Source organism: Schistocerca americana, chromosome 3, assembly GCF_021461395.2.
Source record: "Schistocerca americana isolate TAMUIC-IGC-003095 chromosome 3, iqSchAmer2.1, whole genome shotgun sequence".
In the NCBI taxonomy this organism is placed as follows: Eukaryota; Metazoa; Arthropoda; class Insecta; order Orthoptera; family Acrididae; genus Schistocerca; species Schistocerca americana.
In genome coordinates, this window is record NC_060121.1 from 470,131,015 (window position 1) to 470,147,369 (window position 16,355).

At 48.3% G+C, this 16,355-nt stretch overlaps 1 protein-coding gene across 2 annotated transcripts in view; it reads left to right on the top strand.

The window, feature by feature from the left end:
• Positions 1-16,355, top strand: part of LOC124606936 (ubiquitin carboxyl-terminal hydrolase 10-like) — a 138,472-nt gene that overhangs the window by 79,463 nt on the left and 42,654 nt on the right. For both annotated transcript variants that reach the window (XM_047139051.1, XM_047139052.1), the window contains one exon: positions 5,451-5,679. In XM_047139051.1, coding sequence (XP_046995007.1) covers positions 5,451-5,679 — 229 coding nt within the window. The remainder of the gene's footprint in view (positions 1-5,450; positions 5,680-16,355) is intronic.

The window sequence follows — 16,355 nt, forward strand, 5'->3', positions numbered from 1 at the left end:
GTCGTCGTCGTGCTCCCCCCTCGTCGTCGTCGTCGTGCTCCCCCCTCGTCGTCGTCGTCGTGCTCCCCCCTCGTCGTCGTCGTCGTCGTCGTCGTCGTCGTCGTCGTGCTCCCCCTCGTCGTCGTGCTCCCCCCTCGTCGTCGTGCTCCCCCCTCGTCGTCGTGCTCCCCCCTCGTCATCGTGCTCCGTCGTCGTCGTCGTCGTGCTCCCCCTCGTCGTCGTGCTCCCCCCTCGTCGTCGTGCTCCCCCCTCGTCGTCGTGCTCCCCCCTCGTCGTCGTGCTCCCCCCTCGTCATCGTGCTCCGTCGTCGTCGTCGTCGTGCTCCCCCCTCGTCGTCGTGCTCCCCCCTCGTCGTCGTGCTCCCCCCTCGTCGTCGTGCTCCCCCCTCGTCGTCGTGCTCCCCCCTCGTCGTCGTGCTCCCCCCTCGTCGTCGTGCTCCCCCCTCGTCGTCGTGCTCCCCCCCGTCGTCGTCGTCGTGCTCCCCCCCGTCGTCCTCGTCGTCGTCGTGCTCCCCCCTCGTCGTCGTCGTCGTGCTCCCCCCCGTCGTCGTCATCGTCGTGCTCCCTCCCCGTCGTCGTCGTCGTCGTGCTCCCCCCCCGTCGTCGTCGTGCTCCCCCCCCGTCGTCGTCGTGCTCCCCCCCCCCGTCGTCGTCGTCGTCGTCGTGCTCCCCCCCCGTCGTCGTCGTCGTCGTGCTCCCCCCCGTCGTCGTCGTCGTGCTCCCCCCCGTCGTCGTCGTCGTCGTCGTCGTCGTGCTCCCCCGTCGTCGTCGTCGTCGTGCTCCCCCGTCGTCGTCGTCGTGCTCCCCCCTCGTCGTCGTCGTGCTCCCCCCTCGTCGTCGTCGTCGTCGTGCTCCCCCCTCGTCGTCGTCGTCGTCGTGCTCCCCCCTCGTCGTCGTCGTCGTCGTGCTCCCCCCTCGTCGTCGTCGTCGTCGTGCTCCCCCCTCGTCGTCGTCGTCGTCGTCGTGCTCCCCCCTCGTCGTCGTCGTCGTCGTCGTGCTCCCCCCTCGTCGTCGTCGTCGTCGCGCTCCCCCCTCGTCGTCGTCGTCGTCGCGCTCCCCCCTCGTCGTCGTCGACGTCGTCGTGCTCCCCCCTCGTCGTCGTCGACGTCGTCGTGCTCCCCCCTCGTCGTCGTCGACGTCGTCGTGCTCCCCCCTCGTCGTCGTCGTCGTCGTCGTGCTCCCCCCTCGTCGTCGTCGTCGTCGTCGTCGTGCTCCCCCCTCGTCGTCGTCGTCGTCGTCGTCGTGCTCCCCCCTCGTCGTCGTCGTCGTCGTCGTCGTCGTCGTCGTCGTCGTCGTGCTCCCCCCTCGTCGTCGTCGTCGTCGTCGTCGTCGTCGTCGTGCTCCCCCCTCGTCGTCGTCGTCGTCGTCGTCGTCGTCGTCGTGCTCCCCCCTCGTCGTCGTCGTCGTCGTCGTCGTGCTCCCCCCTCGTCGTCGTCGTCGTCGTCGTCGTGCTCCCCCCTCGTCGTCGTCGTCGTCGTCGTCGTGCTCCCCCCTCGTCGTCGTCGTCGTCGTCGTCGTCGTGCTCCCCCCTCGTCGTCGTCGTCGTCGTCGTCGTCGTCGTCGTCGTCGTCGTCGTCGTCCTCCCCCCTCGTCGTCGTCGTCGTCCTCCCCCCTCGTCGTCGTCGTCGTCCTCCCCCCTCGTCGTCGTCGTCGTCGTCCTCCCCCCCCTCGTCGTCGTCGTCGTCCTCCCATCGCCGCCGTCGTCGTCGTCGTGCTCCCCCCCATCGCCGCCGTCGTCGTCCTCCCCCCAATCGCCGCCGTCGTCGTCCTCCCCCCAATCGCCGCCGTCGTCGTCCTCCCCCCAATCGCCGCCGTCGTCGTCCTCCCCCCCCCAATCGCCGCCGTTGTCATGCTCCCCCCCCCGTCGCCGCCGTCGTCATGCTCCCCCCCCAATCGCCGCCGTCGTCATGCTCCCCCCCCAATCGCCGCCGTCGTCATGCTCCCCCCCCGTCGCCGCCGTCGTCATGCTCCCCCCCCCGTCGCCGCCGTCGTCATGCTCCCCCCCTTCGCCGCCGTCGTCATGCTCCCCCCCCGTCGCCGCCGTCATGCTCCCCCCCGTCGTCGTCGTTGTCCTGCTCCCCCCCGTCGTCCTGCTCCCCCCCGTCGTCCTGCTCCCCCCCGTCGTCCTGCTCCCCCCCGTCGTCCTGCTCCCCCCCGTCGTCCTGCTCCCCCCCGTCGTCCTGCTCCCCCCCGTCGTCCTGCTCCCCCCCGTCGTCCTGCTCCCCCCCCCCCGTCGTCCTGCTCCCCCCCCGTCGTCCTGCTCCCCCCCCGTCGTCCTGCTCCCCCCCCGACGTCCTGCTCCACCCCCCGTCGTCCTGCTCCCCCCCCCCGACGTCCTGCTCCACCCCCCCGACGTCCTGCTCCCCCCCCCCGACGTCCTGCTCCCCCCCCGTCGTCCTGCTCCCCCTCCCCGTCGTCCTGCTCCCTCCCCCCCGTCGTCCTGCTCCCTCCCCCCCGTCGTCCTGCTCCCTCCCCCCCCCCGTCGTCCTGCTCCCTCCCCCCCCGTCGTCCTGCTCCCTCCCCCCCCGTCGTCCTGCTCCCTCCCCCCCCGTCGTCCTGCTCCCTCCCCCCCGTCGTCCTGCTCCCTCCCCCCCGTCGTCCTGCTCCCCCCCCCGTCGTCCTGCTCCCGCCCCCCCCCCGTCGTCCTGCTCCCGCCCCCCCGTCGTCCTGCTCCCGCCCCCCCCCCGTCGTCCTGCTCCCGCCCCCCCCCGTCGTCCTGCTCCCGCCCCCCCCCCGTCGTCCTGCTCCCGCCCCCCCCCCCCCGTCGTCCTGCTCCCGCCCGCCCCGTCGTCCTGCTCCCCCCACCCCCCGTCGGTCTGCCCCCCCCCCCGTCGTCCTGCCCCCCCCGTCGTCCTGCCCCCCCCGTCGTCCTGCCCCCCCCGTCGTCCTGCCCCCCCCGTCGTCCTGCCCCCCCCGTCGTCCTGCCCCCCCCGTCGTCCTGCCCCCCCCCCCCCCGTCGTCCTGCTCCCCCCCCGTCGTCCTGCTCCCCCCCGTCGTCCTGCTCCTCCCCCCCGTCGTCCTGCTCTCCCCCCCCCCCCCCCGTCGTCCTGCTCTCCCCCCGTCGTCGTCCTGCCGCCCCCCCGTCGTCCTGCCGCCCCCCCGTCGTCCTGCCGCCCCCCCGTCGTCCTGCCGCCCCCCCCGTCGTCCTGCCCCCCCCTCTTTCTCTTCCACGCCCTGCTGCCCCGTCCTGTCGTCGTCGTCGTCCCCGTCCTCTTCCTCCTCCTCCTCCTCTTCCTCTTCCTCCTCTTCCTTGTCCTGCTGCCCCCTCCTCCTCCTCTTCGTCGTCCTCCCCCCCTCCTCCTCCCCCTTCCTCCTCCTCCTCGTCGTCCTCCCCCCCTCCTCCTCCCCCCCTCCTCCCACCGCCTCCTCCCCCCTCCTCCCACCGCCTCCTCCTCGTCCTCCCCCCTCCTCCACCACCACCACCACCACCACTATCCCATCCCCCCTTCTCCATGTCCAACCGCTTCACCTCCCCTCTACAGTGTGTAAACTTTTAGATGGCAGACCTCTCCCTAGTCCTGAATCAGTAGAAGTCTGTAAACGTCGGGAGGCTTAGGTAGGCACCCAGTTTCGACTGCTGCCAACATTACGTAGCTGACTGTGTTGTACAAGGTAGCCATTGTCGTCTGCTTCGTTATTGTTTTGCACTGTACTGTTCTGCATGTTTTTATTGTGCAGTTGTGAAAAACATTATCAAAATGAGTGACGAGGCAGTTGCTGGCCCATCTCGGGAGTTGCCAACAACCCCTACCGGTAGGCCTATGGTTAGAAGGAAACCAGTATTACGTAGCGATGCTCGCAAAATTATATTGCATGCGATTGAATGCTGCGAAAGCGAAAGGGAGCAGAAAAAATTGTTTCACCCCATTTACAAATCTTCAGTGAGAGCTGATACATACACAGGACAAAGAATGCGTAGCATTGGATGATTCAAATAGTTTTCCAAGAATCATCCTAGCGTATCACCAGAAACGCCTAGCAAGAAAAGGTGAGTTTCCATTTCAGATATTTTGTTCGCGATCACTTTGAAGGACCCCCCCCCCCATTTCGTCCGAATTACCTTATATTTAATTTTTCCTTGCTACCATATTGCATATTACAGGACATTTCCTAATTCAAAACGCACACAGGGCAGACATACATACATTCATTTGTATATATAGAGATTGACAGTTACGTTATACTATATGACCTGTTTAAGTATATTTAAATTTTATAATTAATAGTTTAACATTGCGGGGAATGAAATAAAAAATTGCGAGCAGTGGGAATCAAACCCCGGTCCGCTGCATGACAAGCCTTTACCTAATCAATTGCGCTACACATGCAACAGTAACCTAACTGTTGAAACATTGTCTATTACTCTTTTCGGGCGTTCTGAGAACAACTCACCAAAGTTTCATTGCAATTGGATGAATGGTTTGTGAGTGCATAGTAGACAAACATATATATTTTTCAGTGTACATGACGATTTCAGTTTCGTTTACGAACATCATTTAAAGCGAGTTTTACTTCAAAGCCTTTCGTCTGCTTTCGTGTAAGCATGACGCGCAATTTGTAGTGCCAGCACTGCAACTGGTAGGCGTGCCTTGTCCCCCCTCCCAACGACTCCCCTCCCCTCGCCAACCAATGCTTGCTTCCTCCTCTCCCCGCACTCCCCTCACAACTCTGCCGTCTTACAGTTAACACACTGTACTTTTCTCTGTCTAAATCCTCCCCCTCCCACATTTTCCCTGCCCATCCGCACCACCTCGCTCGCCCCCTCGCTCGCCCCCTTGCTCGCCCCCTTTCTACCTTCTCAACCACTCGCCATTTACTCCCATTTTTCCCTGCACAACCACTCGCCCTCTTTTTCTCCCTTCTCACTGCGCAACCCTCCCCCACCCCTTACCTCCCTACCCAACCCTCCCCCACCCCTTACCTCCCTACCCAACCCTCCCCCACCCCTTACCTCCCTACCCAACCCTCCCCCACCCCTTACCTCCCTACCCAACCCTCCCCCACCCCTTACCTCCCTACCCAACCCTCCCCCACCCCTTACCTCCCTACCCAACCCTCCCCCACCCCTTACCTCCCAACCCAACCCTCCCCCACCCCTTACCTCCCTACCCAACCCTCCCCCACCCCTTACCTCCCTACCCAACCCTCCCCCACCCCTTACCTCCCTACCCAACCCTCCCCCACCCCCTTACCTCCCTGCCCAACCCTCCCCCACCCCCTTACCTCCCTGCCCAACCCTCCCCCACCCCTTACCTCATTTCATAATTAAAACTGTTACAAATGCAAAAGTGTGTGTGTGTGTGTGTGTGTGTGTGTGTGTGTGTGTGTGGGCGCGCGCGTGTGCGCGCGCCTTGGGGAATGAGGTCACACAACATCTGCAGATGTATTATGTTTTTGTGCAGATACAAAAGTAGCTTACTTCAGATTGAATATGTCTTTCCCTCCGTACAGAAAGCGCAATCTGTGAAGGATGCACTGGAATTACTCGTTGGGAAGGATCAATTGGAAGGAGTTACATGTTCAAAAACAAATCAGCAGATTGAAGCCTGGCAACAAGTGACGTTAGAACAGTTGCCGTATGTTCTTGTGCTCCACCTCAAATGGTTTGATTACAAATTGGATGGCTGTTCAAAAATTGTCAAGACTGTGGAATTTCCTATTGATCTCAAAGTTGATGGAAGTAAGTGAATTCATGCAGATTTTTGTACTTATTAGTTTGTCATAGTACTCCGTTTTTTACAGTTCGTTATAAAGATTCAAACAATGGAAAACAGAATAGGAAGAGATAGATTGCTATAAGTTGCACACAGTCACACGCAGCTTATGGGCACAACCTGTATCAGCAAAAGAGAAATAGAAAACACACACCATTCATACACACAAGGAGGCACATCTCATGCACATGTGAACTCCAACTCCAGCAGCTCAAGCTCAGGCCAGAATGTAGCTATCATGTGGGACTGCAGCAGCAATCGGGGGGGGGGGGGGGGGGGCAGGGCAGGGAAGTGAAGGGATAGTAGTGTATGGGTGGGTGAACACAGGAACACTGTCTGCAGTTCAGAAAAGCTGGGGGTTGAGATGAGGATCGAGACGGCACAAGTAGTGAAGCAGCCCTTGAAATCAAGCAAGCTGCTTGTTATGCCACAGGGTGGTCTCCTGTCCATTCTCATCTCCCATCTTTGTTTGCTGCCTTCTGTCAACGCACCCACCTGTCTCTCGCCACTCCTCTTCTTTGCGCCCCTTTTTATCCCCATCACCCTGCCCCCAACCTCCTGATGCCGCACCTGTTGTCATTGTAGACCCTGCACTCTCAGGCAGAATGTGTTCCTCTGCTCCCCCTCCCCTCCCCACTTGTATACTACTATACCTTCCCCACCCCTCTCCAGATGATTGCTGCTGCCATCTCTCATGATAGTTGCATTCTGGCCTCATCTGCCAGAGTTAGTGGCCATGTGTAGTGAGGTGTGCTTGCTTATGTGTGTGAATGGTGTGCTTCTCTTGTTTCTCTTTTGCTGATGAAGGCTGTGGCCGAAAGCTATGTACAAGTGTCGTTTAATAGTGCCTGCCTGCTACTTTTGACATGTCTTTGCGGTAAGTAGCAGGCTATCTCTTCCTGCATTGTCATTATAAAGGATCACATTGTAAGTGCTTTTCATCTGAAGTTTTTCGCAATAGTTTCATAATTTTTGTGATTCTTTATATTTCTGAGAAAATTGTGTTCCCAACATTTCATGTGACGTTGGATTGACGGTGATAAAAATGTGCAGTTCTCAAGCTACATAACATTATTTTGTCAAGATCAGATATGTGGATAAATGTGAGATTTGATTCATTGTGGAGAGACTGTTGAGTCAAGATTTTTTGGATATTATCACCATTAATGTAAAAATGTGATAGCTCATCATTTAAGAACACCTGAAAAAACGTTTTTTGAGTTAGAACATGTGTGGAAATGGTACATTAGTGTTTTAATAATTAATTTGTCACAAAGAGCTATATCAGAAATAGTGTTTGGATGCCAGAGGATCTAGTGAAGAGATAGTGTGGAGCATTTAGGCAGTTAATGTTACTGTTAAACTTTAATCAATAGAGGGTAAACGAACTAGCAAAATCTTCTATTAGAATGTTAGTCATTAGGTATTGTATTGAAGACTGATTTCCATTTTGTACTTCATGATATTAATTATTGCTTGTTTTGCTTTTCCAACTTGTAAAACTGCAAATCACCTTTAGTTATAATATTACTGAATTTTGGCAGTATTCATTGACCCAAGAAATGTGGTATGGTGCAGTAAAGACTGATTACTACCTACCTTTCCTTGTATCATTGTCAGTATTGGCATTCCTCTTGTAAATGGGTTTGTTATGGCAGTGAATCCATGATAGTTTGAAAATTGCTTGTTCTACATATGGGTATTCAAAAATTGTTTCATACTATTTAAGATTTTTGTGCTGCTCGATGATTGTTTTTCCACTTGATGTTTAAGCTTGTTGAGTATTGCAGATTGTCATAAGCTCTTCATTGTTCATTCACAGCAGCTGCCACTCTCTTGTGGATGGACAGATACAACAAATGTCATTTTATTTTGTATATTCCAGTATTTCAATCAGATTTTTAAATTGGAATATTTTGGGAGGAAGAAAAGATAAAAAATTACAGTACAGTTTTTACTTGATATACTACTGTATCTTTAATTATATAATACCTCATTAAACTACATTAACTCTAGTATTCATATGGCAGAAAGAAGAAACAGTTAAAGATATTTTTGTTCTTGTAGGCATTCACTAGTTATTAGTAATGAATATGGTTAAATTGAGGATGTCCTTCAGATTGGATTTAGAATTGCATTTACCCTGTGTATAAGATTTGCATATGGAGCACAGAAGCTACAGGCATAAGAAAAATTTATTGCAATAATTTTAAGTCTTGTAGGAGCACAAGAGAGAAATAGAATCACATCAACATGACACTTGTTTTAGCTGCTAATTTTATAGTTTTTTCATTCATTATTTCTAAAACTTTGTGGATACTATCTATAAACTAATTACACATTTTAGTGGTTGTCATTGCAACCACTCTTAATAAAAACTGGCACCGTTTGTGCGCTTTACATCTTAATTAAAAAAAGAATGTATGACTAGTCCAGTGATCGATGAAAGAATAACAAGTGGATGTATTTTTAGCTCTTTATTTCAACAGACCTTCAGTTAAAAAACCATTACACTAGTAAATTTTATTTCATTGAAAGTTCCCTCATTTATAGGACAATTTGCATTGCATACCACCTGACAGGTACTTATTTCTTGTCTTGTGTTGGCGTAATAACCACAATGTTCTTAGTAAGAATGAACACCCAGAGTCAGCATGTTTGGATCCATAACATGTAATATACTGTCACAAAGCCAGTTACACAACATAATAGCTGTGACCTTGATTCCTGCTTATGTGTGAGAGATGACTTGGGATTGATTCCCACCAGACCAATGTATTAATAGCTTCTGTTATCATCAGTCTTATCAAACAACTCACACAATCAAACTTCTGTTATTATTTTATACTTATGTTCCCTTTGTATACCTTGAATGTAGAATGTGATTCTTTTTTTTTTTTGGCTATTCCCCCATCCTCCCCAGGCTTCTGTTGGTAGGACACATTCTAAGTCGCCAAGGGATCACAAAGTTAGTGCTGGAGGGAAATGTGTGGGGTAAAAATATTAGAGGGACACCAAGAGATCAATACAGTAAGCAGATTCAGAAGGATGTAGGTTGCAGTAGCTACTCAGAAATGAATAGGCTTGCACAGGATAGAGTAGCATGGGAGAGCTGCATCAAACCTGTCTTTATACAGATCACAAGACGACGGCGACAACAACAACTCTTGCTGCTGCTGCTGCTGCTGCTGCTGCTACTACTACTACTACTACTACTACTACTACTACTACTACTACTTCTTTCCCTGTAACTGCTATGTAAAGAATCTATTCATTTGCTCTTATGCAGCAAGGCGCATAATAAAATACGTATTCTGTCCATCTCTACCAAGCTGTTTTCATGTAAATTTTTCCAGTTTTCTGGTCCAGGATATCGGCTCCAAATTTTGTTTTATCGTATTTACACTGATCTAATGCACCGTTAAATGTAATGCAGATCCCAATCTTTAAAACTCAAAATGATGAAAAGAGAGTTTGTTGGCACATCACTGGTTGGCTACATTTATTTTACACAACAATGGCTGTTTACATGAACCATCAAAACACCAACAATTTGTAAGTGACACAGTCATTATTATAAAAGAACAACTAACTTGATTTCTTACATGACGCGCAAACATACCCTAAATTATGGGTGTTAAGCCTCTGTGACGCCATAATTGCAGTTGGGGGACAAACGTCTTTACAAAAGAGGGAAGATGGATTATTCAGTTGAAAGTTGCTATAAAGTGAATTGTTCTCTTATTTTTTAATATTTTTTATGGCACAGTAACTAACACCATCATTACTGGTATCCCTGGAGAAGCCTGCATGAGAGAAGCAGATTCATTTCCTCTTTACCCATCATCCTTGGGTGTTGTTCAGGAGCACATCATCTTCAGTGCCATCCAGAGTATTTGAAATGCAGTATTTCTTGAATGATTTTACGATTATGGGTGCTTCAGTGGTTTCCCGGCAACCAAAACCCAGTGTGCAATAATGTGGAGTGGAGCATGCTTAATTTTTCATGTCAGTTCATGATTTGGTTCACAAAACCATTTTTCTTACTGTTCCTGAACATAACGTTCGAAATCTGTGTTTATGTACTAATATCCAGGGGTTGTATCATGGAAGTTGTTCTTCCAGAAATAATAAGGTCCCAGGCAAAGTGTTGGATCCTCTTTTTTTATGTTGTCAGTGAGAGGACCACAAAATACGTAAAGCATTGGAAGTATTGGTGGTAAAAATCCCCCAAGAAGGAATTTCTATACGCTTGGAGCCTGTCAAGTATTAAAGTTTGTCATCCATTCTTACTGTTGATTTCAATCAGGAAACAGCTTTTTATTTTTAGGTGTCTTGAGGTTTGTTATCCTCCTAAGATTAAAATAGGGGGAAGTTTGTGCCCATCTGCCGTAGTTGCCAGTATTACAGTATGTGCTTTTGTTATGGTAACTTCTTTTGTCCCTTCTCGTAATTGGGTAATTATGTGGCATATGATACCAAATTGGCATATCATCGGTATTGTCTATTTGGCTCACCAGTAAATTCTTTTCTTTTTGAAGTGTGATGACCAACCACTGAAATTCTTGAAGTTTTTTCTCAAAATCCTTTGTAAGCTTTTGTAATACTATTTTACGGTATCATACGGATGACACCATGCATTTCATAAAGTGACAACCCATCCATGGCTAGTCTTGCATTCGTATATTAAGAACTGCAGCCACCTTGCATGCTTTCTTTGTTATGGTATCACCAGGTTTCCCATTGACAGATGAATTCCAATACTTCGTCAGGATGTCTCCCTTTGTGATGGCTACTGAACCTTGCCAGTAGCAGTAGTTGAAAATAATGCCAATTTCTGTTTCTTCCATAAGTGAACATTACTCTCAGCTATGGTGAACTCTCATCCCATCCTCCTGTTGCCATATTTTTCAGCATAAAGAATTACTTTGCACTTGAAAGTAGCATCGTTTGATGATGATTTCTGCTTGCCTTCCATTTCATGACTACCTAATGCAAACACATTACCCATATCTAATACAAACACACTATGTGGTAATAGGCTAAGAATAATAACAAAGTTAAGAATTACCATTCATTGTGACATGCGGAACACTACCTAAATTTCAATGATGTCACTGGCGAACGGTGGAGTCACATTTGTACTCAAATGTAATATGCCATGGAATTTATGCACACTCCATTCTGAACACTCCCTGTGATAAAAAAAAAAAAAAAAAAAAAAAAAAAAATGTGCATTAGACTCAGGTAAACACGCTGTTATAGAATTCTACAGTATGTAGACATCTCAAGTAATTCACAGTTTCTACATTTGAACAAAGTATACTGAGAAAGAGTTTTTATTTTTCTTTATTAACAATTTGCCTCCATGCTTTATCACAGCAGTTATATACGGCCCAGTCACGTTAAAATGACCACTACTGATGTTCGACATCAGTGTGCAATAACCACTCATAGACAGTAGGTGGCAACACTGGCAGTGGAGAGTATATAAAACTTGTCAGGGGATGCGGAAAACAATGCAGTCGTCATTGCAATGCAGAAACGGAGAGGTTTATCTGATGCCCAAGAGTGCATGATCACTGACTTTCGGGCCAAAGATGGAAACACTCTGAAATGGCTAAGTTTGTGAACTGTTTGCATGCTGCTGTGGTTAAAGTACAAGATCTGTTCAAAAAATTCGGAAATTTGTGTACAAAATTTTTCTATGCTTACCTTTCACTTATTGTGCATGGTCTCCTTCAGAATAATCTCCACAATTGATACACCACTCCCAACACCGTTTCCACTTCTGAAAGCAGTCGTTGTACGCCTCTCGCTGGATTGCGTGAAGCGCCACCTGCAATTTTTTTTTTTTTTTTCCTCACGTGTTGTTGCGAATCGTCTTCTGTTCGACATGGTTTTCAATTTTGGAAATAAAAAAAGAAAAAAGAAAACCAGTCTACAGAGGCCAGATCTGGAGAGGCCAGATCTGGAGAGTGCAGAGGATAAGGCAGCACAGTGATTTCGTTTTTTGTGCAATAGTCACTCACCAACAGGGATGAATGTGCGAGTGTATTATTGTGATGCAAGAGCCATGGCCTTGCCAGATTTCAGATAGTTTCCTTCTCACATTTTCTCATAGGTGCTGAAACACGTCTCGGTAGTACCATCGATTAACAGTTTGTGCCTCTGGCATGAATGCATAATGAACTAATTTTCAAAGTCAAGGAACACTGTCAGCACAGCTTTGACATTTGACCTGATCTGATGGGCTTTTCCTGAACCCATGTTGTAGTCTGTATCTTGGTTTCAACATCATAGCCATAGAGCCATGTGTCATCACCAGTTACGATTCTCTTAATGAACATCACATTCTCATCCAAATGCTCTTCACAGATTTTGAGGCGAAGGTCTTTCTAGTCTTGATTCGTGAGCTGTGAGATATATATGATAGCTGAACAAACACTGGTAGCAGTTACTTCTGTAAAATATCTGGGAGTATGCGTGCGGAACGATTTGAAGTGGAACGATCATATAAAATTAATTGTTGGTAAGGCGGGTACCAGGTTGAGATTCATTGGGAGAGTCCTTAGAAAATGTAGTCCATCAACAAAGGAGGTGGCCTACAAAACACTCATTCGACCTTTACTTGAGTATTGCTCATCAGTGTGGGATCCGTACCAGATCGGGTTGACGGAGGAGATAGAGAAGATCCAAAGAAGAGCGGCGCGTTTCGTCACAGGGTTATTTGGTAACCGTGATAGCGTTACGGAGATGTTTAACAAACTCAAGTGGCAGACTCTGCAAGAGAGGCGCTCTGCATCGCGGTGTAGCTTGCTCGCCAGGTTTCGAGAGGGTGCATTTCTGGATGAGGTATCGAATATATTGCTTCCCCCTACTTATACCTCCCGAGGAGATCATGAATGTAAAATTAGAGAGATTAGAGCGCGCACGGAGGCTTTCAGACAGTCGTTCTTCTCGCGAACCATACGCGTCTGGAACAGGAAAGGGAGGTAATGACAGTGGCACGTAAAGTGCCCTCCGCCACACACCGTTGGGTGGCTTGCGGAGTATAAATGTAGATGTAAATGTAGAGATGAACTTGGTGGTAGCACGATGCATTCCAAGGTGCTGCATCAGGAGTTCATGAGTCGATCCAACTGAAATGTTACATTCTTTTGGAGTCTTCGACGGGCACCCACAATTTCGTTGACGTTTCTGGCACGAATGCTGTCGATAGACCTCCTGAATGAGGGTTATCGTTAACTCCCTTCCAGCCATTTTTAAACCCTGTGAACCACTCAGAACACTGAGTACCGTAGGCTTCCTGCATCATTTGGTGTGTGTGTGTGTGTGTGTGTGTGTGTGTGTGTGTGTGTGTGTGAAGGTTTTTTTTGAGTGTCACACATAATTTAATGCAGATGTGTTGCTCCTCTAACTGTGCCATCTCGAAAATTTGCACATTGTGCGGCACAACATTCTACTCAATATAGCAATGAAGGATGTGCAGGGATGCCAACCACATTTCATTCCAACGTACCATTGGCGCAAAATTACGAATGCTCTGGAATTTTTTGAACGGACCTTGTATATCAGGCATGGCAAAATGGCACTATCCAAAACCGGTGTCAAGGCGACTGTGGTGCACTATAAATCATAGATGCTGGGATGAACTGTGGCTGTGGAGAAATGTATGGGTTAATAGACATGCAACTGTTGAGCATGACAGCCCAAATGAAACAATGGCCTATTAACAGTGTCTTCTAAACAACTGTTCAGTGAGTGTTGCTGCATAGGGGTCTCCGCAGCAGGCACCTGGTTTGTGTATGCATGCTGACTACTGTTCATTCACAATGAAGGCTGCAATTTGTATTCAATTACTCCAGACGAATGTCCAATGAGTAGAGACAGGTGGCCTTTTCAGATGAATCAAGATTTGTGCTCCTTTGGACAGTGGCCATTGATGTGTATGGCGTGAAACGTCTGAAAGCAAACACCCTGCAACAATTGTGTGAAGGTCCATCCCAGAGGAGGGAGCATTACGGATTGGGGAATGTTTTTGTGGCATTCCTGGGGAATGTTTTTGTTGCATTCCTGGGTGGTTTCATGATTCTGGAAGACACTGTGGATCAATAACAGTATCAACTATCCGTGGGGTCCATGCAGCCGCCCCCCCCCCCCCTTTCGGCACAATGGCATCTACTAGCAGGACAGTGCAACTTGTCACACAGCTCGGTGGAAATGCATGATTTGAAGACCATAAAGATGAGTTTACCACAGTTCCATGGTCATCAAACTCACTAAATTAATACCCAATCAAGAACCTGTGGGGCCACCTCAATTGGGCTGTAGGTGCCATTTATCGTCAGTTTTGGCCATGGCACTGGAGTCAGCATGGTTCCACATCCCTATCAGTATCTTCCAGAACCTAAATGACTTCTTCCTGCATGTCTCGTAGCGGTACACACTGCAAAAAGTGGTTATTCAGGCTTTTGAAAGGTGGTCACATTAATGTGAGTGAGCAGTGTATATTATAGTGCTGCTTATGACATTACTAACTGATTTTGGTCTATGTTAATAGTTCATTGTACACACTACTCTTCTGTCACTGCTCTTAAATGTTTTGCCCATGTTCAAAAATGTGACAAAAATTACCTGTTGTTACATTTCATCCACTGTAGTATGTGGTAAGCTTAAAGATAACTTATTCCTAAAGGGCTCACCAGATATGGATATGCACTGAACAGACATTTGATATTTAAATATACAGCTAACCAAAATTTGATGTAAATTTGTTTGGTCCACCCGGGGTAGCTGTATGCTCTGAGGTGCCTTGTCACTTGCCTGCACGGCTCCCTCCATTGGAGGTTCGAGTCCTCCCTCGAGTGTGTGTGTGTGTGTGTGTGTGTGTGTGTGTGTGTGTGTGTGTGTGTGTGTGTGTGTGAGCTTTCTGACTCCGCAGTTTTGCGTGTTTTAGCATTGTGTCATCTATGATAATCTACCAAGAGCTAGCAGCACTGTGACTTTTTTGTTTCTCTTTGCAAGTGGCAGTGATCATACTCTGTGGTATAAAGTGTTGTACAAATTCTGAATGGCCCACAAAAATTATTAAGGTGGTTGTACACAGCTCATCCTCCCTTTCTTCCTCTGTTGTGTTGAAATTCATCCTTTCCTTAATGAAAACCTGGTTTTGATGAATTAAATATTCTTGCTACTGTAAGATTCATTGGTGCACTCTTCCGATGTGCACTCCAACCACTTCCATTCAATTCAGCCCTTTCTGAAATATATCATCATTGCAAGTTTCTATTTGTCTTTCAATTTCACTACCTTTGGGCTAACTGGAGATGTTTTAAATATTCGATTACTTCCTTGCCCACATCTGAGCCATTTTCAGCATCTGCATCACAACATTAAGCATAAAGAAACAACAATCAGGTCAGAAGCTTCAGAGTGCATTGTAGCATCACATCACGTCACATTAGTCACAGGCAAAGACAGTGAAAAATTTGTGGTACTTTCAGATGACCTAGAGGTGTACAGAAATATTAACACCTTAAGCCATGAGCCTGAGTATGTACTCACACAGTTTTGACTATATGCACTAGTGGTATCTTCACCACATACTCGTCAGTTGCAGCCTCACAATAGACTGCCCTCTAATGTGAGTTTTCAGAGCCGTTTTGGCAATATTTGTTTTGTGGGCATTAGACCATGTTCCAAGGCATATTTCTAATCCTAATGTTCTGTCTTGCAATGTTGGTGATATCATCAGTCTATAACTACTGAGCGAAGTGGCAGATTAGTTAGCATACTGGACTCACATTTGGAGGACAATGGCTCAATTCTGTGACTGGCCATCCTGGTTTAGGTTTTCCATGATTTCCCTAAATCACTTTAGGCAAATGCCAGGACGGTTCCTTTGAAAGCGCACAGCCAACTTCCTACCCCATCCTTCTGTAATCTGATGAAACTAATGACCTCACTGTTTGGTCTCCTCCACGAAGTCAACCCAACCCAATCTATAACAACTCTGAAAGCAGTTACAATCCCAAACAAGCGTAGCGAGCCAAAATGTGTTGCATGTCCAGGCAACGATGGGTTAGTGATGCCAGAGGATATAACAACTCGGAAAGATCACAAAGAAACTCAGCAAGCATATACAGACAAAGAAATATATCTTGGACCACAGCCTTAATGCCCATAAAACAAATATCACCAAAAATGTTATTGGTTGTCTGGAACAAATGCCCAAAAAAGTGAAGAATAATATACAGACAGTGAGGACGACTTAGAGTGAGTCACACCAGTGAAATATGCAATATAATGGTTCTGAAATTGGGAAGAAGTGGAACAGTTCTTGTGCCCTTAAAAATTTCATTTGTTAGTAAGTATGAATGAGTGAAACGTAAATATTGCAGCTGGAGTATGAAAACTGTATTTCAGTGAAAAGTCATGCACGAAATAACCATTACTCTGCAGATTTTGCTAGAGAAAAACAATGTTTGGAAACACTTCCTAGGCTTTGTAGCATATTTACCAGAGTATTACAGCCCACATTTTTAAGAGGCTCATTCAGAAAATTTATCAATGCGACTAACCAAAATTACAAACTGTTTTATTGATTTATAGTATGTGCCTAGAAAAATTAACACTATAC